General features: G+C 40.0%; 1 protein-coding gene across 1 annotated transcript in view; it reads right to left on the bottom strand.

The window, feature by feature from the left end:
* Nucleotides 1-25884, bottom strand: part of LOC124614059 (laminin subunit alpha) — a 402758-nt gene that overhangs the window by 113014 nt on the left and 263860 nt on the right. Inside the window, exons 36-37 of the mRNA XM_047142894.1 lie at nt 25669-25831; nt 2731-3019 (exon numbers count right to left, since the gene is read on the bottom strand). Coding sequence (XP_046998850.1) covers nt 2731-3019; nt 25669-25831 — 452 coding nt within the window. The remainder of the gene's footprint in view (nt 1-2730; nt 3020-25668; nt 25832-25884) is intronic.

Below are 25884 nucleotides of genomic sequence, written 5' to 3'. Positions count from 1 at the left end.
AATGTAATTCAGTTGCTCCAGTTCTGGATGGTACTGAGTTACGAGGGGAATGCTCCTCCGTGGCTGGTGGACAGTGGGACTTTTGGAAGTGGTGGGAAACTGGAAAGATAAAGCATGGGAGATTTGTTTTTGTACAAGGTTGGGAGGATAATTAAAGTCTGTGAAGGCCTCAGTGAGAGACTCAGTATATTTCGAGAGGGATCGCCCGCCACTGCAGAGGTGACAATCACGGGTGCCAAGGATATAAGGAAGGGACTTCTTGGTACGGAATGTGTGGCAGATGTCGAAGTGTAGGTATTGCTGGTATTAGTAGGTTTGATATGGATGGGGGTACTGGTGTAGCCATCTTTGCTGTGGAGGTCAACATCTAGAAAGGTGGCTTGTTGCATTGAGTAGGATCAGGTGAAGCCAACGGGGAAGAAGTTGTTGAAGTTCTGGAGGAATGTGGACAGAGTATCCTCCCCCTATTCCAGATCCCTATTCCTATTCCAGATCGCAAAAATGTCATCAATGAATCTGAACAAGGTGAGCGGTTTACGAGTCTGGGTTTTTAAGGATTCCTCTAGATGGCCCATAAGTAGTTTGGCATAGGAAGGTACCATGTGGGTGCCCATAGCCATACCCTGGATTTGTCTGTAGGTAATGCCTTCAAAAACAGAGGTAATTGTGGGTGAGGATAGAGTTAGTCATGATGACTAGGAAAGAAGTTGTTGGTGTGAAATCCGTCAGGTGTTGGGAAAGGTAGCGATCAACAGCAGTAAGGCTGTGGGGCATTAGGAATGTTAGTGTAAAGGGAGGTGGCATCAATAGTGATGGGCATGGTGCCATGTGGTAATGGGACAGGAACTGTGGAGAGCCACTGAAGGAAATTGTTGTTATATTATATATAGGAGGGTAGGTTCCGGGAAATAGGTTGAAGGTGTTGGTCTACAAGAACAGAGATTCTCTCAGTGGGGACACAGGAAGCATGTAGAAGGTAGGGGTGCGGGGAGTGGTAGAGGTGAGTTGAGAGATGGCCTCTGGGGAGTGGCTCTGGAAGTCCACACCACACAGCCCCTGGTACCTGTGTAGCTGCCTCCTGCATGTAGTGGACTCCTGGTCTATTCAGCAGAACCCAAAACCCAACCCAATGGAGCAAGTCAAGGAATCTGCAGCCTACACACTCACAGAACCGTCTGACTGTCAGATTCAGACTATCTACTTTGCTCTGTATCAGAGGTCTGCAATCAGTCCTGTTGACTGTGCTGCAAATAGTGAGCTCAGCTTCCATCTCACAAACAAGACTGTAAGTCTTTAACACTTCTGTTAGCTGCTTGAAACCAGAGAGAATACCTTCAGATCCAAAGTGACACACATCACTGGTACTGATGCAAGCCACTTCCTGCAGTTGGCTGCACCCTGTGCTCTTCATGGCATATGGAAGGACTCATTCCACATCTGGAATGTCTCAGACCAGTATGCACACAGGGCACACATTGGCTTTCTTCTCCGCCTTGGTAGCCATTTCCCTAAGGGGCCCCATAATGTGCCTAACAGCTCTCAACTACCAATAATCCCACCCTCTGTGATCACCTGGATCTTGCAAGGTGAGAGATTTCCTCTGAAACAGGACAAGCGACTGCATCTGGCTGAGAGACAGAGTCAGGCACAGACAGCACCTAGAACCTTTTTGTCAGACTAACCAGGAGGCCTTACATGCGGCCCCCTGGGAAGTCTTTCACCACCTGCCATGCTCTGAGGTGACCTCCTGCTCGACCATTGGTGAGAGGTCAACCTCAGTGCGAGTGGTAACTGGGCTGGCCACCATTGCGGTGGACTCGGACATGCTGGATGTCCATTGGATCCCCACAGACAGCCCACAACAGTGATGCCCATCCACTGCAGCTTCAAGCTGTGTAACTGAAGACATCACAGCTTGGAGCTGAGAGCGAAGTGTCACCAACTGGGCTTCCATCCGCACATCGCAGTCATAGTCCCTATCCACACAGCCAGCAGTGGTGGCCGAGGGGTTCTAGGCACTACAGTCCAAAACTGCGCGACCGCTACGGTCGCAGGTTCGAATCCTGTCTCGGGCATGGATGTGTGTGATGTCCTTAGGTTAGTTAGGTTTAAGTAGTTCGAAGTTCTAGGGGACTGATGACCTCAGAAGTTAAGTCCCATAGTGGTCAGAGCCACTTGAACCATTTTGAACCCTATCCACTTTGAAGACCATGGGAAACTACACTATGCAGACAAACAAATGACAGTCAACAGGCGCTATGGAACTCTACTGTAGACATGGAGGACAACACAATAATTGTGTCTAATAAATTAGATTAATATGCAGAGATTCAAAAACTGAACTACCAAAACACTCAGGGGTGAGACTGAACAACTTGCTCCTGATTACGAACTTGTAATATGTCACAAAATCAGTTTCTATTAAATATCAAATTAGCACACAGAAACTCAAGAAACTAAACTACCAAAACACACAGATGAAACTACGCAATTCGCTCGTGGTTAGGAACTCATAAAATATCACAAAATTGGTTACTTCCCTGTTGCTGGTAATGAAAGACTTTATGTGTCCCTGCACTATAAAAATACCTTGTCTCCCAAATTTGGGATCCATTCAGACCATTAGCTATTAAGTATCCTCTTTATGTCCTATGATTTTTTTAAGAGCTATTACAAACATCACATACAATATCAATATTTCAGTTAACATAAAAACAGGCAAATACAAACCTATTTCTGTCATTCATCTCATCTGTTTTAGCTGCTTGATCCTTGGTAACCAAACTGTAATTTCTTAAATCTTCAAGTTTCCCATCAAAGTGGTTCACTTGATGTTTCAATGCTTCATAATATTCTGTTTGGTTGTGTACTGGTATAGCAAATTCTTGCATTTTCTCAAGAAGTTCAATGGCTTTATAAAGTTCTTGCTGGGCAGCATTCTGCCTATCTGTGAAATTCCTACTGTGAATTTGTGCCAAAAGGTCTTCAGCTTCTCGCAGTGCCTGATCAATCTGTGGGCCTGAAACAATCAGCATCAAAAATATAAACTGTATCTTTTTCATCAAGTCAGTTCTAAATTTGTAACTAGGTCAAATGATGGATTAGCAATTCAAAATGGTTTCGGAAAATGCCTAAAATGTAAATCAGTATAACTGATAAAAAAGTTAGCTAATTATCAGTGCTGGAAAATCCAAAGGATTTTTAGTCGAAGATTCTGTCACACTTTTTATTCCACAGATACTTGCATGAAATATAAGTACTATTACAACTGCTTCATCATAAATATCTCTGTCTCTGTCTCTGTCTCTCTCTCTCTCTCTCTCTCACACACACACACACACACACACACACTGAGTACACTGCAGATTATGAATTCCGTAGAAAAGCAGAATCTTAAATTAAATATATGGAATAAGTAGGGAAACAAAGATAAGACAAAACTTATCTAGCAGTATCACATCATACAGCAGTATACACAAACACTGTTCACTGAATATCATGTAAATTGATGTCTCAGAAAGGCAAACATTCAACCATTAGTGATGATTTAGTTGTCACTTAAAGTGCACGACAAAATGCACATTGAAGCAAATGGAAAGAATCACATTTGCTTAGACATGTTATAAAGCACATGTCAATAGACCCTACTATATATAAAGAGAGAAAGCTCTCATGGCCTTGAGTGATAAAACGAAATCAATAATTCTTGCTTTTTATATGGCCCCTGCATAACATCCACAGCTGTGAACAACACAAAAAGACAAAAATGTTTGTTATAGGTGAAAAACTGGATGAGCAGGTGGGAGGAGAGGTAAATTAACTGATGATGAGCAAGGATAATTATCAATTCCTACTGGACTACTTGCAACAGAAAGTATCATAGCAGAACAATGTGACGAGAAAAGCTATAACTTTTATGAATGCAGAGGTTTTTTGTTTGTTTTTTTTTCTTTAATTTCCTCCACTGTTGCCTGTGGTTTATACTCTTTTAACATACAACATATTTCATTTAAAGCTGTATCACATATGTTCATGCTTCTGATGTCAAAAAAACATGGCTTCAGTTGATATTCATGTTCTTTGCCATATTCTACCTTCAAGCTTCTTGAAATCACTTTGTCAGCATGCTGTGGAAGCTGTGAAGTAAAAAGCTGCAGGCATTTTCTGCACTTGAAAATACATTTATGAGTGAACACTTTTGCTTCTATAGACAACATTTATGTATCATCTTATATGCTTTCCATGGTTTCTACTAATTTTTAGAGGCTCAAATTCATAATTTTCTCATCAGTTTTCCAAAACGTTTTTACTTGAATGCAAGACCTCTCAAAAATGTGCATGGTAAAACAACAAAAACATTTTTTTAATGAATCTGAAAGCCAACTGAAATGAAAGCTGAATGTAAGAATTCTTACATTACTTACACTGTATGTCAAAACGAATGATGTAACTGTGTATGACTTGTAATATGCCATTCCTCAAATGCTATAAAAACATTCACTTCTCACCTATGATGAGATATGGTTCTTTTCAGGTATAGTTGTGAATACGTTAGTTAAAAAACATGTTGTTTTAACATAGTAATGTAGTGAAAACTTACAATTTTCCTTAAGACAATATAACAATTATGGAAGAACAAAATTTATTTTAAATGTTAAATTTCACAGTAAAAGATAAAGGTTTAGGTTACTTAGTTACACCTAAAATTTCAACATCCAACACTTTAGCATCTTCCTTCCCCTCTTCTACAATCACTCTCCTTCTTATCGTCGAGCTTTTTTAATTCTTCAATTTTCCCCTTTTAAGATTGCCCACTACATTTTCATCAGATTTCCTCTTTTTTAAGGCTTATACTATTTTTGATGAAGCATTCTTCACAGCTATAACAATAATGGAAATTGCTGGATGGAGCAATATGTAAAATAAGGGAAAGGCAACTACTTTCCTATAGCAGACTAATGTGTGCTACATAGAAACACATGAAAGAAAACTAACTTTTGAACTCTTGCTCTTTTTCTAGTAAAAGTATGCACTAGAGCATTGCATCCACACTGTAAAACCGTGTGAGTAGTGCTCACTACATATCACTCACTTCACATGTGCACACAGAAGTTCACATGGCTTCACAAGGTGCTCACTTATTGAATGTGGGGCAACAGGCATGTGCCCCTGTCATATGGATGCAAAACACTGACTCTATACAGCTTTGTCACAATGTAGTGGTTCTAAAGGGCCCAGCAAGCATTGGACTGTATTTATAAGATGTCAATTTTCCATGTTTTCTATGGAGAAAACAAATGCTGTATACCTGAGATTCATTAATTATTTCCAAGCAGCTGGGCATGATTATGTATAACACAGCATAAAGTGACAATCAAATACTGAATGCTGTTGACGGTCACTGATTCTGCTGTGGAACTCTAAATTGTTTTCTTGGCTCAGTGCAGCTTCTATTTGATAAATACCATATTAATGGTTTGTCCAGAAATGTGACTCACTGGCTCATTGGGTAGAATTCCAGACTACAAAACTAAAGGTTTGGGTTTTGATCCCCCATTGGTCCTATGACTTTCTCTGTTACTTACCAGTTCTTTCACGTATAATAATCACAAAAATTACAAGACAAGTTGCACTGTTTTTGAGAGAACATGTTGGAATGTAAGTCACCTCTAAATGGGTGCATAAACCAGCTCAGAAGTGTGAGGAAGTCAAGGGCACAACACCATGCCTAGTAAAGCACATCAGTGTTCAAATCAACCTTTAAATTGAGCACAGCTTTACTTGCTTTACAGTGTAACAAATGAAATTTAAAAAATACTTATAGACAGATGGCCATTAGCAGTTTCACTACCAGCATGGTACCATTCAATAGTCTTCGCACCTGCCAGTACTCCCTACCCTCCCTCCCCCTGCTAACATGCCCAAGTACTCTACGTAAGTAACCAAATATGAGAATACAGCCAACAAAAACTCTTAATCTTCAACACTTTCCTTCGATTGTTAACACAGCTGGATATGGGTGTCTCCTTGATGCACTGTAATTATGCAATTTGCTCTTTTTGTAGTGCTAAAAAATGAGTGAACCAAGTAAAAACTCAATAGTTCTAAGGACTGACATCAACAGACTTTTAATCTAGACTCTCCTAAAATGTTTGTAGACTGCTGCTGAATGTTCGAAGCATTCAAAAATGTTTAGGGTTAACTCTGAATAAGCTTTCCATAACATGATGGAATAAATTTTTTGATGTAACATGCATCTACATATATAAAACAGAGCTTAAAATTGAAAAATTCCAGAAGAAACACTGGGTTTAGGTACATAAAAGAGTTCATAACATTGTAGCACAATGGTAACACTTTTATCAAGAAAGTGCCAAGAGATGACTGGAAGACATTTTCTGCCTGTCAGTCCTAACTGCACTTGTTGCAGCAATGTCTTACCTTCAACCTACAAACAAAGAGTTCACCTGCATTGTTGCCCATGACCAAGAAAGCCTTACAATTAACTACGGACACATACTAGCCAAAGAAACGTCAAAGAAATCAGGTCATGAGTTTCAAATGATCTTATGTCATAAATAGAATATTTCACTGCAAACATAATTTGAGGGGTGAAGGTAACATAAAATAACACCGAATTATTTGAGGAGGGAAAAAAAACCTCCAGTGGAATTGATGATTTTTCAATTTTTGCTAAAGATGACTATGGTCTGAAAGTCTTGTTTTCTTATAGACAAATACAGATGATTTCAGGAGACATACCATATTTACATAGATCTAGTGTGTATTTTTTTTACCATACGAAGTACTCAAAATTGGGGTGTGCATAAGATTTGATGGTGCATTAGATTCAAGTACAAACTTGGATCGTTCACTGGTATTTCTTACCCTATGTGATCTGAAGTAGCAAAACATTTATTAAGCTCTAGCAAGAAAATATAGGTATGGTATGTGTGCATTAAAGAAAGAAGGATGTAAATCAGGTAATCTCGTTTCGTTATTGCTGGCCTACTACAGCACTTCGCATTGTGTTTGCATTAGGTAATCACAAAATCAAAAGCAAGCAGAGAAGAATATCATATGAAGCTACTGTCAGGTGCAGAGTAATTCTTTATGCTGAAAAATATGGTAACAGAAGGGCAGGAAGAGAGTTCAATGTAGCTGAGAGTAACGTTCGCTTATGAAAGAAACAGAAATTGCAATTATTTGAGACTACTGCCACTAGAAATAAATTCACTGGACCTTGCAAAGGAAGACATTCTGACGTTGAAGTAAATGTTTTGTAACTCTTCTGAGAAAGGAGGAAGAATGGGCAGCCTGTGACCAGACACCATAATAAAAAAAGCAAAAGAGTTGTATGCAGCTCTTAATAGACTGAAGCAAGAGTTTAAGGCTAGCAGGGTATCAGTTGATCGCTTTAGGAAATGAGTGATCTTATCTCTGCACCACCATACAACAATATGCCAAAAGCTTCCACAGGATTTTGAGAAGATACTTCAAGAATTTCAGCAGTATGTTATCACACTTCGGAAAGAGAAAAATTTTTTGATGGCCAAATAGGAAACACTGATGAGACTCCAATTTGGTTGGATATGCTGCGCAATTACACAATTGAGAGAAGAGTACAAAAGAAGTTATCATCAAAACATCTGGGTGTGAAAAATAGTGTGTAACAGTAATGCTGCTGATCACAGCAGATGGGAACAAATTTTCCCCTTTTTTAATCTTAAAGCGGAAAACAAGCCACAAGACTCTAAAGAATGAAAAATTATTTCCTGTTGATATCACTGCTCAGAATCAAGAGAAGGGATGGATGACCATAACTTTGATGCTTGACTGGCTCCGAAACTTATGGGAACTCCATCCTGGCAGGCTTTCCTAGAAACCTTGATGCATTTCGTGTTCATCTCACTGATGACATAAAAAAGAAGATCCACAGTCTACACAATGACCTTGTTATTATTCCTGGAGAAATGGAGGAATGACTTCTGTATTACAATCCCTAGACGTTAGTATAAATAAACATTTCAAAGGTTACATTCAGGAACAGTACGAAAAATGGTTTTGCAAACAGAGTCATGTACTGACTCCGACAGAAAAAATTAAATGTGCTGGATCCTACATTATTTTACACAGGGTTTTAGCTGCCTGTAAATGCATCAAAGCACCAATGATCATAAAATCATTCATGAAATGCTGCATTTCAAATACTCTGGATGGCAGTGAAGATGATGTGCTCTGGAACAACACTGAGAATGGCAGGGAAGGAGGGAATGAATCTATTTCTGATGTAGACTCTTCCAAGGATTGCAGTAATGATGCCATTAGTCAATAATGATGAGTAACACCTGCAATTTACAATATGTTTCTTTGTATGTCGTGTAGGCAATCAAGTTAGGCATTCTTTTTTAATAATGAAAATGTCACTTATTGTGTAATGAGTAACTTTGAAATAAATTATTGTTGTTTTTTATAGTTCATGTATACATTCACTACAGTTTAAAATAAAGTTAGCATTGTATAACAAATTTCAACAATACAAAGATATCCTACCACCGATGTACCAAAATTGCTTTCTTTTATTAATGTAATTTTTGCAACTGAGGTATGCATTACTTTCAATGGCACATTAAATTCACATAAATACGGTGATGCTCTGATATCCTCTTTACATATATAGAACATATTTTGTTTAGCATGTAACAAAGGCATATCTTCAAAAATCAAACAAATTTCTGATGAGCTTGTAACAAAGCAAGCTGGGATCTTTTTACTTCCTCTCTTGTTTTGGCATCTGCCTCCTTAAATTCATTTTTTCATTTTTGACTAATTGCTATTAACATACATGAGTATAAATTGAATTTTCATAAAAGAGAAGGTTGGCCTGCAGTTTAAAAAATATAGCACCAGATCTAATTTTGAGCTTAGTTTTATGTATGTAATCAAATTTCTAATTTATTCAACTATTCCTAGTTAATAATTTTTTTATAGAATGAAATCAATAATTGTTTCATAACTGAAATTCTATTGCTGACATATAAACAAATATCAATTCTATAATAACTATACTCATTTGGAGGAAGAACTAATAGCATTAGTTAAATATTTATTTGGCTCTATTTGAAAACATGTCAGCAAAGCCAGCCCTTAATTAATTCCAAAGTAATGACCAATTTTATCAAAATTACTGTTTGTATAATTACATCTGTTAATTTCATCATTTAAACAAATAACTCAGCTTAACCCTTGTAGTAGTAGAAACTGTTAAAAAGAAAGAATTTTTCCATGTATTCAGTTAATTGAATGAGGTGTGCTCTAATTGTAATTTCTCTAACAACGTATAGTTTCAGTGCTTATTATTGTGAGGATGTATATATAAAGGCCCCATTTTTGGATTTGAAACAGTCAGTCCATGGCCGATTTTCAGACAAGAAACCCATGCTGGTTAGGTCAACAACAATGCATTAACTAAACAGTGGAATAAGTGTAACACAATTAGGCCATGTGTTAAAACAATGACAGTGTCTGCTTAATAGTACCATATTACTCTGCAAGAACTGTGAACTGTGTGGTTATGTTGTTACTGCTCATAGATATTCAACAGTAAACTATTGTAGCACTGTAGCAGTAAGCTGGTGTTTGCCTGCAACCTATTAATGAGGCTTGTCAAAATTTTCCACTAGTTAAATGGCCATATTAACTGTGTACAACTGTGCAACTGTCAGCTATGTCATTTACAGTAATCAGTATGTTGTACCTCCACCCCTCCCACCCCCCACCCCCAATTTTGCGTTGTTATACTGGCAACACAGATGACTTTAACAGTTGTTTTGCTACTACCATTTGGATACTTGCTTCCAGCATTACTTTTTCTTAACAATGCTGGTGGGAATTGTCTATACAGCACATCCTGTGCTCTTGCAATCTCCTTGGCCTGAACCTCTGCTAACCTATCCCCACTGCCTCACTATATCTTTTTCCGTCTGTCTTCTGTCCACAGATTATGTACTGCCTTCTTCCACCACTTTTCCTCCACCTCAACTGGGCATTCTCTCTCTCTCTCTCTCTCTCTCTCTCTCTCTCTCTCTCTCTCTCTCTCTCATCTCTCCTCATCACCCTCCCTCTCCTCCCACCACTCCCCCACCTATCTCCCCGCCCCCCTCTCACCCCATTTTTTCCACTCTCTCACTTTTTCTCTCTCCTCCCTGTCTCCCTCATCTCCAACTTCCACTCCACTTCGTCCCCCCACCCTTCCCCTTTCTCCCTCTTTCTTTTCTTTCCCTCTCCAAATAATTCAGTGTGATTGCAGGTTACTTTTACTTCCCAAATCATGTTCAAAAAAAAAAAAAAAAAAAAAAAAAACTTCTTTTTAAATCATCAGATCATTTGAAACCCGTGATTTGATTTCTTTAACATTTCTTGTGGTGTAATGTCAACTGTCATAAGACCAACCTCTTTCCTGCTGCCCCCTTTTTGCATCCTTCCCTACCCCCTCCTCAGCTCCATTAGCTTAGGCAATTTCTTCCAGTTATCGATAATCAATAATCAGTGTCGCAGCAGTCTTGGGCATGTGAGTTTTGATGCCTATGTGGTTGTGAGTATGATTGTGTGTACTGTAGAGATGTGCAAATTTCAACCCCCCCCCTCTCCTCCCCCTCCCCCCTCCCCCTAGAGATCAGATCAGAACTGGCTACTCACTGGAATGAACTAGCTCTTTTCCATGACAGCACTCACCATTCACTCACAAAAATAAGTAAAAGGAAGGTACATTGCCTTTTTAATTCAGGTCACTAAACCTGTATTTTTATCTGATTTGGTCCTATTTTGAGAGAACATATAAAGAGCAATAATAATTTTGTGTTATGTCCTTAGTAATTTTCAGATAAAAAAGTTTTAAATTTTGTCTGTAACAAAAATTATAAATACTACAACAAAAGCTTAAATTTTTTATCAAGTAGAAATATTTTAAGAATGAAGACTGATTATTTTTATTTTTTGATACTTTTATTGAGAAAAAAATATAAAAATTATAAGAACTGTAATTGAAGTGTATCTGCAGTAGTCGTTTACAGTCAGTACTACCATGTATGTTCCAATAAAGGAAAAATTAATCAGTGTTGTGATCTATAAATCAAATGTGACCCATTTTAGTCAATGTGAGTCTCTTTCTCTTCTTAGTGCACATTTGTCCTGCTTATGAAAATATTTGTTCACAGGCTACTGATGTTGCTGTGATACATAATATTTCTAGAACCAATTGATACAGCACTGGCCACAGCAATTTTCTTGTTGTACACCAGTTTAATGGATTGCTGTTTCTAAGCAAATATCCCTCTACTAAATATCTGTCCAGTTTGACAACTGCCACATTTGCTGGGTCGTGACTTGCTTGAAGCTGACTAGTAGTTTCATATAACTCCTCCCAGACTGAGAACATCACATGTGTCATGGTGATAGCTGGTTAAGAAATGAGTTCTGTTTATTGTTGTTGAACAACTAACACTTCCATTTCTGCAATAGCCTTCATGTAACAGTCCATAAATGTTTTGTCTCCTGAAAATCATTGCCTTTGAATCAGGGGTCCAGTAACATTGCTTGACTAATCAGTTCATTACTGGAAGTAACCCTAAACTACTCCGATAACCCTTTAAGGGGACTGGTCTGTGAATACCAGGGGAAATCTTGAAAAAATTGTCAGTTTTCTAAACAGTGTAACTCAAAAAATAAGATTTGTAAGCCCATATAATGCTTACCATCTTTTAAGACATCTTTTGGGAACATTTTTATGTATGAATCACAGTATCTCTGAATATCGACTATTTCTCCTGAGACAATGTTTATACATGGACTATAATGTATGTTAAAATAATTATGTGCTATACATATTGTTATATTTAGTATCCTATCCACCTGAAGTAATTAAAACCTGTGTAAAGGCTACCAACACACCAACAACAGCAACTATAAGCACAGCGTGCTAAGCAACTGGGAGGTCATGTTTGTGGTTTGCCACAGTTTGGCTTGAGCCATTCATATAAGTAGACAGTTGGTTACTTGTCACATAGAATGCCATACAGTAACTGCAGTACAGTTGACATAGACTACAGTTGCTTTCACATAAGGCCCTGCCTTTTATTGCATAGGGAATGCCTGTGACTGGACTGCAGTAGGAGATGGTGGTGGGTAGGTGTATGGGACGAGTATCATGCCTGGACAGATTACAGGGGAATGAGGTGCAGGATAGGGAGCAAGACTGGAGTAGGGATGGACATAGATATTCTGTAGGTTGTGTGGCCAGTGGAAAAATACTTTAGGCGATGTGGTAAGACACTTCAGGTGATGTGGGTAAGATATCTCTGATCTCAGAGCACAACGAGAGGTAGTGGAAGCCCTGGTGGAGGAAGTGGTTGAGCTTTTCACGGCCAGGGTGATACTAGGTGAACAGAGGAGGACTGGTCAGTGACTGGTTAATAGGTTTACTGGTGTCAGAGGAGCAGATGACATGTGAGATCTGTTTATGGGTGAGCTGAATAGAATAATGTCCACTAGTAAAGGTCCTGTTAAGGTTAATGGCACTTTTTCAAGAAAATATATTTTCCACTGCAGATGTGGCATCCAAGGTGGTGAAGTTGTTGTAAGGAAGAGTCTTTTTAACATAGAATGGGTGAAAGATGTTAAAGTGAAGGTACTTTTGTTGGCTGGTATCCCTGATATGGACAGATATAGCCATCTGAGAGGTGGAGATTGACATCTAGGGCGGCACCTCATTGAACTGAGAAGGACCAGTTGAAGCATATTTTGAAAAGGTGATGAGATTATGGAGGAAAGAGCAAATGCTGACCTTGCCATTAGTCCAGATCATGAAAATGTCATCACTGCATCTGAATCAGAAAAGGAGTATTAGATATTGACTGGATAGGAAGGACTCCTCCAGATGGCCCATAAATAAGTTGGCATAGATTGGTACCATGCGAGTACCCACAGCACTGCCACAGATTTGTTTATAGTTTTGGCCTATGAGAGTGAAATAATTGTGGGTCAGGATGTGGCTGGTTGGGAGGATTAGGAAAGAGGCTGTGAGTTTGGTATCAAGAGGACACTGGAAAATGAAGTGTTCCACTCACAGTGACCATGGTGGAAAGAGAACAGTAACTGTAGAGAGGCAGTGAAGGCAATGAGCAGCATCTTGAATGTGCGATAGGAGGTTACAGAAAATTGGAGGTGTTGGCCAAGAAAGGTAGAGATTCATACTGTGGGAGCATTGTATCCACACTGGGATGAACATCAGAGGCACCTGTGAGGTCAGGTTTGTGAAGTTTTGGAAGTCGATAAATAATTGGAGTGGGGGGGCATTGCTGGTGTGAGGAAGGAGCATAGTTGTAAGATTTGTATGCAGAGGTGTCAGAAAGTTTAAGGAGACTTTCGGCAATTTAGTTAATATGATGCATGACCATTGTGATGGAGCCTTTGTCTGCAAGAAGGATAATAAGGCTTCAGCCACTTTGACAATATGATCCATGACCATTGTGATGGAGCCTTTGTCTGCAAGAAGGATAATAAGGTCTGGATTGTTACGCATAGCAGGGTGTCCCATAAGAGTGATGGTGGACTGATTGAGGGGAAACTCAGGAAAGGAAGGTGAGGTCAGATCAGAAGTGAGGAATTCCTGAAAGATTACAAGGGGTTGACTAGGTGAAAGGGCAGGAGTAACATGGTTGGAGGGAGATTGGAACTGTATTTAAACACAGTGTGGGGTCTTGGTTGACTGTTGTCAGTGGGATGTGTGTTGAAGAAATGTTTCCACTGCACAGAAGAAACATATACAGCATGGTTGAAATTAGGTTTGGGGCTGAAGGTGAGGCCTTTAGAAAAGTAATGAGACTTAAACATTGCAATGTCAAACGGCAAGAGTTTCTATTGCAGTGGTGACACTCAAGATGTTGATACCACAAAGTAAAAGGATTTTGCGAAAGTGTTAGAGGCCATCAAGTATGGTTTGAGCTTGGATTGTGTGATCATGAAGTGGAAAAGGTGAAGGTTCTTGCGGTACAATGGGTGAGAGCACGAGATTCCAGTTTTAATGATAATTCCATTAGTTGAGATACCATATACCAGACAAGATTTCAGAAAGAGGATGAAGTGTGACTGGAGTTTCTGAACTGGAAAAGGTAGAATGAGTAGGGATTCATGGTTGGATAATTGAGAGACAAAAGGTTGAAAATAAGAAGTTGAAAACTTATGGTCAAAGTGTGATAACAGAAATAAATAGCAGGAGTGAAGTTAGAAGGATGGTCAGAAAGAGCAGGAAGTAGTAGGTGTGCTCATAAATAAATAAGTTTGATCACAAACTGACACACACCACAATAAGAAACAGGTGCAATTATTAATAAAGACGAGCGATCATACAATGAAATCATAAATGAGCAAGCATAATCAGCTAAAAGTCAAGATTACAGCACAAGTTACTAGAGGAGAATATGTTGAAAAAAGCACTGGAATTAGATGTTCAAAAAGGGACTGTCTCTGTGAGAGCAGGGAGTTTTTGTACAACACTATGTAGCGCAGTGGGCCATTACTGTTGTAATGTTACAGTGGGTGTTCAAATTGCACAAGAGGGTGGTGAGAGTGTGTTTAAAAGGCAGGTACTGCAGAGGAGACGAAATTATTGACATATTAGGGAATTAAGAGTGTACAATGTGATGTATGTAAGCTAAGAATGACAGCAAAAAAGGTAAAAGTGTATTGGAAGGAAGAGAGCCCATTAAGCTTGGTAAAGGAAACCACTCACTTTTAGCGGACTGATGAATGGAACACAAGAGACACACAACAGGAAACAGTATTCACAATATCTTTTGTGTTATTCCTCTTTTTCTAGCAAAAGTACACACATTCACATGCACAACACACAGACACCCACATGCACACTCCCGTGGCCGTAGTGAGACTGGTTATTGATTATCAATTCTTGAAAGCAGTTGCTTGAGCTAATAGATGTGGGAATAGGGTATGGAAGATGCAATGTGAATGTTGCTGTAGTACGATGCCTTTCACTGTTGCTGAAGTGTCTACCATTGAAGCAATGAGAGCCTGAGCAACTGAGTTCGCTAACATCATAGCTTCAGCAATGGTGGTTCTCACTTTTGTGAAAGCTGCTGCAGTCTCAATGGTCATCAAGATTTCATCCTTTGATTTCGGAGCACTTCTCAACAAGTCGTTTAATGGAGGTGTCAGCGATGCATGCCTACACATGTAATGGTGGTAGAAATTTATAGCACCAAGAAACTGTCACAATTCTTGGACTGTGAGCAGCCATGTATATTTGAGTGTGGCTTCACTTTCTATTGCGGTGGCTGGATACCTTGGGCATCAGTACTGTAACCAAGGAATTGCACTTCTGTTGCTCTAAATATGCACTGCAAAGGGTTTATAATCAGTCCCTGTGAATGAAGGTGATTGAAGATTTGGCACAAATGCTACACTTAATCTGATTCAGAAACAGATCTCACTAAAATATCATAAATAGACATGTAACAGAAATCAAGCTCAAGTGTTATTTTGCCCATGAGACTTTGGAATGTTTGTGCAGTCTAAATGGCATTCCTGTAAACTCAAAGAGGCCAAATGAAATAGTAATGGCAATTTTGTCTGTATCTTCAGGAGTAATGGGTATTTGATGATACATGTGAACTAAATCAGTGTTAGGAAAGATCCATTTGCCATGTATACTATGTGTGAAATCCTCAGTGTGTGGCAACGAATTCCTACTGGGATTGTTCTCGTCACATTGAGTTGTTGGTAATCACTGCACGGGCACCAGCTGTTGTTTTTCTTTGGTATGGCATGTAATGATGTGGACCAGCTAATGCTTATGGGTCAACAAAATCCTTGTGCCAACATGGACGAAAACTCTTGCTTCACTACCATTAACTTCTCAGGTGCTAATCGATGAGGCCACGCAGGGATCAAGGTAAGTGAGTATATTGTGTGACATAGTATGTTGTATAGGTGTTAGCATAGGTGTACGTTGGGTAAGTTCTGGTAACTACTTGAGAAGCTCTACGTACGGCAATTCATGTGTTGTAGTATGTACAGTAGTATGAATGACACAGCATAATCTCGCATGGCTGGTTAAACTGGTAGTATTGTTGAGGATACAGTGATGCCAGAGGTCTTGTAAAAGATTACAAAACGACAAGAAATCAGCACCAGGAATGGGGTGTCCCATATCTGTCACTATGAAGTGCCGCTCCAACTTTTGTCGTGTATCTACACTACTGGCCATAAAAATTGCTACACTAAGAAGAAATGCAGATGATAAACGGGTATTCATTGGACAAATATATTATTCTAGAACTGACATGTAATTACATTTTCACGCAATTTGGGTGCATAGATCCTGAGAAATCAGTACCCAGAACAACCAACTCTGGCCGTAATAACGGCCTTGATACGCCTGGGCATTGAGTCAAACAGAACTTGGATGGCGTGTACAGGTACAGCTGCCCATGCAGCTTCAACACAATACCACAGTTCATCAGGAGTATTGACTGGCATATTGTGACAAGCCAGTTGCTCGGCCACCATTGACCTGACGTTTTCAATTGGTGAGAGATCTGGAGAATGTGCTGGCCAGGGCAGCAGTCAAACATTTTCTGTATCCAGAAAGGCCCGTACAGGACCTGCAACATGCAGTCATGCGTTATCCTGCTGAAATGTAGGGTTTTGCAGGGATCGAATGAAGGGTAGAGCCATAGGTCGTAACACATCTGAAATGTAACGTGCACTGTTCAAAGTGCCATCAATGCGAACAAGAGGTGACCGAGATGTGTAACCAATGGCACCCCATACCATCACACCGGGTGATACGCCAGTATGGCGATGACGAATACACGTTTTCAATGTGCATTCACCGCAATGTCGTCAAACACAGATGTGACCATCATGATAAACATAACCTGGATTCATACAAATAAATGAGGTTTTGCCATTCGTGCACCCAGGTTCATCGTTGAGTACACCATCGCAGGCGCTCCTGTCTGTGATGCAGCATCAAGGGTAACCGCAGCCATGGTCTCTGAGCTGATAGTCCATGCTGCTGCAAATGTCATCGAACTGTTCGTGCAGATGGTTGTTGTCTTGCAAATGTCCCCATCTGCTGACTCAGGGATCGAGACGTGACTGCACGATCTGTTACAGCCATGCAGATAAGATGCCTGTCATCTCAACTGATAGTGATACGAGGCCATTGGGATCCAGCGCGATGTTCCATATTACCCTCCTGAACCCACTGATTCCATATTCTGCTAACAGTCATTGGATCTCGACCAACGCGAGCAGGAACGTCACGTTACGATAAACCGCAATCGCGATAGGCTACAATCTGACCTTTATCAAAGTCGGAAATGTGATGGTTCACATTTCTCCACTTTACATGAGGCATCACAACAACGTTTCACCATGCAACGCTGGCCAACTGCTGTTTGTTTATGAGAAATCGGTTGGAAACATTACTCATGTCAGCACGTTGTAGGTGCCGCCACCGGTGCCAACCTTGTGTGAACGCTCTGAAAAGCTAATCATTTGCATATCACAGCATCTTTCTTCCTGTCAGTTAGCATGTCATCTTTGTGGTGTAGCAATTTTAATAGCCATTAGTGCAGATTCAGAAACAGTGTCACCAAACCATACATGTGAGTCGAAGATCTGTTCGTGGTGGAAAGGTGTTGTTCATCATGGATCAAGTATGCAGTCAAGTAGCTCCTATGTCCAGCAAAAACTGCAGCTTCTTGTACCATTAAATTTCAAGTAAGTGATGGCTTCTGTTGGGATAGCCAATTGCTGCTGTCATTGACTCCCTACCCTGTTTCCCACCTCACATGTGAGGTTGCATTTTTGTGCTTCCAAACCAAACTTCTTATGGTACAAACATATTTTTGCTGCTGATATTGCTCAACTGCAACTCCTCACTGAGAAATGGTGTTGTGTATGTCGACAAGGGCGCAACTTGTATTGTAAGTTCGACGATTTATGCTTTTATAGATGTGCGGGTTGTTACAAGGGTGCTGTCCATGTGTGGGACCACAGCTGAGATGCTTGTGGTAGGATACATCTCCGAAATGCAGTCTACAGTCTGAGTGAATGTGTCTTAATCCTTGGCACACAGTGTTAGTATTTTCTGCACATCAAGTGGTAGGTGCTACAGCCAGATGTTCTGTAGTATATCATCATTGATGGCTTTGCTCACAAACATCCACAGGCAATGAAGCAACAGCAAGGGAATGTGATCTCCCAACTTCTCTTTATGCAACAATTTCTCAAGCATTTTTGTCTTGGATTGCAACAGGTGAGTGATTAGAGCAGTCTAATCAGTGCTCGGTGGCAGAGCCAGAATGTCTTCATCTACATCTAAATCATACTCTGCAAGCCACCTAATGGTGTGTGGCGGAGGATACTTTCGGTACCACTATCTGAGCCCTCCAACCCTGTTCCACGCGCGAATAGTGTGTGGGAAGAATGATTGTCGGTAAACCTCTGCATTGACTCTAATTTCTCAAATTTTCTCCTCAAGGTCAATACGTGAGATGTTTATGAGGGAAGTAATATGTTGTCTGGCTCCTCCTGAGAAGTGCTGTGCCGAAATTTCAATAGTCAATCTATCCAATGAAGCACAATGGTCCTCCTGTAACATCTGCCAGTGGAGTTTGTTTAGCATCTCTGTAACACTCTCTCACCAGCTAAATTATTCCGTGACAAAACGCGCCACTCTTCGTGGGGGTCTTCTCTATCTCCTCTATCAGTCCTACCTGAAAGGGATCCCAGATAGTTGGACAATACTCAAGAATTGGGTAAACAAACATCTTATAATCCACTTCTTTTGTGGATGAGTTACATTTCCTTAAGATTCTTCTGATGAATCTGAATCTGGTGTCTGCTTTTCCCACTATCCGTTTTTTATGGTCATTCCACTTAAGATCACTCTGGATAGTTATGCCTAGATATTTTATGGTAAATGCTGTCTCCGGCTATTTGTCATCAGTTGTGTAGCTGTACAGTTGTGGACTTCTTTTCCTATGTATGCGCAATATGTTACATTTATTTACGTTCAGGGTCAACTGCCAGAGTCTGCACCATTCATCAATTCTCTGCAGGTTGTTCTGCAAATTCTTACTTTCTTATGGTGTTGCTACTTTGGTATAAACAACTGCGTCATCTGCAAATAGCCTTAGAGAGCATCTGACGCTTTCTACTACATCATTTATATGTATTGTAAACAGCAACAGTCCTATCACACTTCCCTGTGGTACTCCAGATATTACTTTTACATCTGTTGATTTAGCTCCGTTAAGATCGACCTGTTGAGCTCTATCTGCAAGAAAGTCTTGAATCCAATCGCAGGCCTGTTCCAATATTCTGTAAGCTCATTTTTTTTTTTTCTTTAAATGGCAGTGCGGGATGGTGTCAAATGCCTTACTGAAATCAAGGAAGATGGCGTCAACCTCAGTGCCGTTGTCCACTGCACTTGTGGATCTCATGGAGAAACTGAGTGAGCTGAGTTTTGCAGGATCTCTGTTGGCAAATCCATGTTGATTTGTATAGAGAAGATGTTCATTTTCCAAGAAAGTCACAATTCTTGAGCATAAAATGTGTTCCATAATTCTACAACAGATTAATGTCAACAATATAGGTCTATAACTGTGTGGATCTGTCTTACGGCCTTTCTTAAAAATAGGAATGACCTGCACTTTTTTCCAGTCATTAGGTACGGTACCTTTCGTTGCTCAAGTGATCTACGATAAATTACTGCTAGAAGGGGAGCAAGTTCTCTCGCATAATCTTTAAAGAATCTTACAGGTATCTCATCTGGTCCTGAAGCCTTTCCACTACTAAGCGATTGCAGCTGCTTTTCAATGGTGCGATGGTTATCTCAACACCTGCCATTTCGATGTTTGCACGCCGATTGAAAGGAGGGACAGTGTTACGATCTTCCGCGCTGAAACAACTTCGGAAGACTGAATTCAGTATTTCGGCCTTCTCTCTGTTATCTTTCATTTTCGGTGCTGGTGTGGTTGCTGAGAGAATGAGTAGATGATTTTGACCGACTTACTGATTTTACATATGACCAAAATCTCTTAGTGTTTTTACTCAGGTCAGTTGACAACGTCTTACCTTCAAAATCATTGAACGCTTCTCTCATTGCTCTCCTTACACTCATTTTCACTTCGTTCAGCTTTTGTTTGTCAGCTACGTTTTTACTTCTCTTGAATCTGAGATGAAGTCCTCTTTGTTTATCTAGCACTCTTCTAACACGGCTGTTAAACCATGGTGGATCTTTCCCATCCCTTAAAACCTTACTCGGGACTTATTTGTGTAGGGCATATTGAAAGATGCCTTCGAATTTTTTCCACTTGTTCTCCACATCTTCGTCCTCATCACCGAATATTTTATGCTGACTGCTGAGATATTCTGAAATTTGTATCCTGTCACCCTTGCTGAGCAAATATATCTTCCTACCTTTCTTAATGTTCCTTGTAGGACCCGTTGTCATAGATGCTGTCACAGCCTTATGATCACTGATACCTTCCTCTATGTTAACAGATTTCGATAAGTTCAGGTCTGTTTGTTGCCAGGAGGTCTAAGATATTACCCTCACGAGTTGGTTCTCGAACTATCTGCTCAAGGTAATTTTCGGATATCCAGAACAATGCCACACAATACCCTGCCTCTGGCACCAGTTTTGATAGCATAATTCTCCCAGTCTATACCGGGAAAAGTTCTAATGATATTCTGCAAGTTCTGTCTGAAGCGCTCTACAACTACAGATGCTGACCCAGGTGGTCTATAAACGCATCTGATCACCATTTTTGACCATTCTCTTATATCTCCATAGCCATGTCCTTGTTCAGTGCTGGGATAATGTACCTGTACTTAGTCTCATCTGCTGTCACTGTGCCAACACAAACTGACTTCCTAAATGTTTGAACCATAGAACAGGGTTTTTCTGCCAGAACAGTGGGGTTTAATGGAATCTCTGCAGATTATTTTGCCTATAGACAGCTTGATCGCAGGTGCTGTGTTCGAGAAGGGGATATTACAACAGGACCTGAAAGACATGAGCAGCACAACACAACTGGCTTGGTTGTTTTACATATGTCAAGTTGTTGAAACAGTGCAGTTGCTTCTGATCACATTACATCTTCTAACCATGTTGGGGTCAACAGTAATGTTGGATATTTGTGCTATATTAGGTCAGTAGTGCTCATAAAGTGACATACCCAGCTGGCATACATTGTTTGTTATTTAAGACCAAGGAGTGACTAACGAATACAAACTCAATGAGTAAACATATACCACCAAACTTATCAATGACCATAAATACTTCAAACATTGTGCGCTAACACTACAATCATCACTGCAATGCCCAATGACTGCATCATTAATCACATTTTGTTGATACACATACCTGAATATTTATGTAACTTCAATTTAATTGTATGAGTAAGATAAAATATTTTCAGTGGTCTTTTACAAAGAAATAAAACAGCCAAACTAAACTTAATGCAAAGGAATATTTTGAGAAATTCAAATTGTAATGCATAAAGAAGAGCTTAAATAATAGAAAACAAAATACAAATGAATGAGCCAATAAACATGTAAAAACGACATTTGAATCTCTAGCTATTATAATTTCAAAAGTTCCTTCACGGTGAGAATGGGATAAATAAGTAACAGGAAGTAGGTAAACAGCTTTCAGTGGGAACGAAGAGTAATTCTAAACTCTGTAGGCTTAGAAAGCAAACTGGAATTGAAACTGATCAAGTAGTGTGAAGTCTCCCTTGAGTTCCATCAAAATATTTTGGAAAATAACTAATCGTAGATTGCTGAGCAATCTATTGCTGGACAGAACTTAGCCCCTACTTCTCAGTTGGGCTTCTATAGATGATTCTAAAAACTTTAAAAAATTCCATTTGATTAAAGTCTCATGTAAATACTGTAATTGCATATCTTCAACAGACCTCTGCAATCTCTTAGAATTCCCACTCAATTTTTTGTACATTGTGCATTTGTGTTGTAATAACTTTTTATGTTTGTTCAAAAACTGTAGGGCCTCTCTTATTCCAATGACCTGCTACTGGTGAATGATACTGCATGTTTTTACAGGAAAGTATTGTGCTAGTTATCTGACAATTCTGCTAAAACGAACATTGAGAACAAGGCACATCTTGTCAGCCACAGATGAAACATTTTTGCATTTACTGTGAAATTATTGTAACTCAACATGTACAACAAGGCCATAGACTAGAAAAACGACAGTTGAGCAGCAGAAATCTATAAATGCTCATTTCCATATTCCATTTAGCACACTGCAGGAGTCTGCAGAGTTGCACAGTGTCTGATCTCGTTATTGCCACTCTGCTACAAGATGTTGAGCAAACTGAAGGAAAGTCCATGTCTGTGTGTGAAAGCCAGAGTGTCTATCGGTCATGAAATTCATAAAAGTAATGAAAATGAACAGATGGTAATGAAAGTAATGAAGTGGACTGAGTGGTCATGAATTTTGTTTTGTGTGTCAGTCAGATGTGATTGTAGAAGGCAGTAGCAAGTCCACATCTTCATCTCACCTTCTTCTGCTTCTGCCCCCTCCCTTCCCCCGCTCCCTCTTTCTAGATCTCTTTTTGCTCCACTCTCTGTACTCCTTTTGTCTCCTGCAGATGTAGAGTCATCTCTCCTATGACCTGCCTCTTTCCTGCATACAGATATATTGTGATGATTTAATGGCAAAGATGCAACTGTTTATTCCCCTGCAGTTTCGACATCGAGCCATGGCATTATTGCCGAGCTTGGTGTATCCGGGGATCAGCGGCACAGTGACTATTGTGAAGCATGCTTTTATGTGGCTGTGTATGAACAAGAACTGCAAGCTATTCATATCACAGTGCATTGCTTGCCAGAGGAATAAAATCACTTGACATGTCAAAGCACCACTTCGTACATTAGTCCCACCTAATCAGTGATTTAGGCACGTCCATTTAGACATAATCGGACCATTACCACCACTGAAGGTTTGACCTATTGTTTCATGGCCATCAAAAACTTTTCATGTTAGCAAGAAGCCTTCTGTATGATTAATATAACCACTGAAACAGAGGCACCCACTTTCTTTCAAGGATGGTTGGCCCATTTCGGCATGCCTCTTCATGTCACCACAGATCACAGCTGCTAATTTGAGTCATATTTGTTTAAAGTACTTACCACTCTGTTAGGCACAAACCTTATCCACACTATAGCTTACCACACTGCAGCTAATGGACTTGTGGAACAACTGCACCAGCAACTGAAAGCAGCATTAAGATGTCCAACTCATGGATGGAAGTATTAACCATCATGCTTTTTGGTCCTTATGCATCCCTTAAATAAGACCTCAAGACTACAATAGCTGATCTCATATATGACCAAACAATATTGTAGCATCTGTCCCATCTGCCTGCGACATCGGCATCCCACATGGCAGAACAGAGATTTGGGTTGCCTTCATCACAGCAAGTGAAACAAAAACAGACATTTAAGGTACAATCAAGGCCGCTGCTGGAGACAAAAACACAGTATCATGTCTCAGCCAATGGCCGCCAGGGCACCACAGATCGATAGCAGCACCAGAGGCTGCAATCAACAAGTGGACTATTTTCCTGTCTCACTCATGTGATTGCAAATAGTCCCAGAAGATCCATCTGCCAACTGGCCTTATAAGCCATCACACTGCCAGCCAGGAGGCTGTTCGACATGCTGCCTGGACTTGTAGGGATCTACCATCCTGGCTGCAACATCCATGCATCTCATCTGCTGGTAGTCCCGGATTCCAGGAGTGGTAGTTTCGGACTGTGACTCAAGAGTGTTGTGTAATGGTGGTCCGGTCTCCCTGGACAGCTTTGTCATAATGCTGCGCCAACCACTCTTCCGTAGCTTTGGCTCCGTCTTTTCTTTGGTGGGCTTTCTCGAGTGAGTGACTCATGGGGAAAATATTTTATTTTGTTAAGCTTCTGTTATAAGATCTGAAGTGTTTCTTACTAAAATGATGTTTTGTTTGACTACTTCGTCGACATCAGTGATGTTTTTGTTTATTAGTTCCCCCTCCACACACAAAAAGGGAGGGGGGGGGGGGGGGGGGAGACCAGATTGAGGAAAATCATTCACCTCTGCTACCACAGACACAGTAAATACGAGTACCTGGCAAATTCAAATTCTTCAAGAACACACCTAGTGACCATGTTGATGCATTGGGCTTTATCTCCCAGCTACAGGTATAAATCCGGTAACTCACCCTGTAGTATTGCAAGGCCAACTTCACTATCAGCTTTTCATTTCCAAGGACCTAGCAACACGTGACCAAATCTTTGGGATTGATTTTATGGGTATGCCAATTACAATTGCCACGGATCACCTGAAGCCTACATTTTGCGGCTCACTCATTGGCACAGGCAACGCAGATAATCTGCCTACTCAGAATACCTCACCCTCAGCTACAAACCAATGACAAACTTTTGAATACTGCAGAAGGCATGTCTCCACCACAACATGCAACAAACATGAGTTCATGAAATACTGTACCAGGCCCACAAAGCAAGTGATCATGCGAGCAGGACACCCCATTCACATCAAAACCAAATATCGTTGACATCAGTAGGGAAGTATGTAGTGATCTGGCATTGCAGTGATGATTATAGTGACAGCACACACACACACACACACACACACACACACACACACACACACACACACACACACTCGTATGTGTGAGAATTGGCATTTGTGTGTGTGTGTGTGTGTGTGTGTGTGTGTGTGTGTGTGTGTATTGTCTATTTTTGACGAAGGCGTTGTTGGCCAGAAGCTCATTTTCTGACAGTCTTTTTGTTGTGCCTATCGGCGACTCAGCATCTGCACTATATGGTGAGTAGCAACTATCCTTTTCATAGCAGTGGTAAGTTCAATGTTTACTCTTTGGTTTTGCAGTAGTTAGTTATTCCTTGGTGTTAAGCAATTAATGTTGTATCCTATCTGGATATGTCACTTTATCAGTACTACTGTCCTAGCAAGTATGCAACAACAGAAGTTAAATTCCCACCTACTAATCCAATATCGCATAACCAGAAAAAATTATTAAATTCTCATTCCATAAACACAACGCACAGATTTAGGAATGGACCAGTCTAGTTTTAACCAAATGATCTGCTTAATTTGTTTCAAACTGCCTTTCACCGTTGCCTCATAGGTGATAAAAAAAAGTTCTTTATCTACATTTAAATACTATAGGTCTACAAAGGTGAGAGTGGATGCATGTTTGGGTGAAGTGGTATTCCAATCCTTATCTGATCATCCTAATTTAGATTTCCTGTGAGCCCACCAAATCACTTCAAATGAATGTTATGATGATTTCTTTAATAATATCATGGTAAATTGGCTCCCAAACTCTTGTGCTGGCTAGTTCACTTTCTCTGATGACCTTAATATTGGTGTACAATTAGACATTAAACTCAGTCTTTCCTTCAGACAAAACAAGTAATACAACTGCACTTGATGAAGCAGCTAAATAATCAATGGGTTTTTATACTTGCTGCAGTATCAAACATTAATACAAAAAGTCACTGAAATATGTTACTATAATGTTGGTCTTACCAGTTCCAGAGTCCAAACTCAATGCAAGCTCACTGACTTCACTTAATATTGTCTCTGCTTCATCAACAACAAGTTGAATTATGTGATCCACTTCAACTGCTTCTTGTTGCACTTTCAGTGCATCAGGCTCACATTGTTCTGCATTCTCAACAGCATATTCAGTCTGAAATTGAAGTCATACATAGGTGACCACATTTTTAAATATGTTAAGAACAC

Source organism: Schistocerca americana, chromosome 4 (genome assembly GCF_021461395.2).
Source record: "Schistocerca americana isolate TAMUIC-IGC-003095 chromosome 4, iqSchAmer2.1, whole genome shotgun sequence".
NCBI lineage: Eukaryota > Metazoa > Arthropoda > Insecta > Orthoptera > Acrididae > Schistocerca > Schistocerca americana.
Note: the sequence above shows the minus strand (reverse complement) of the source record. Positions and strands in the feature narration are given on the sequence as shown.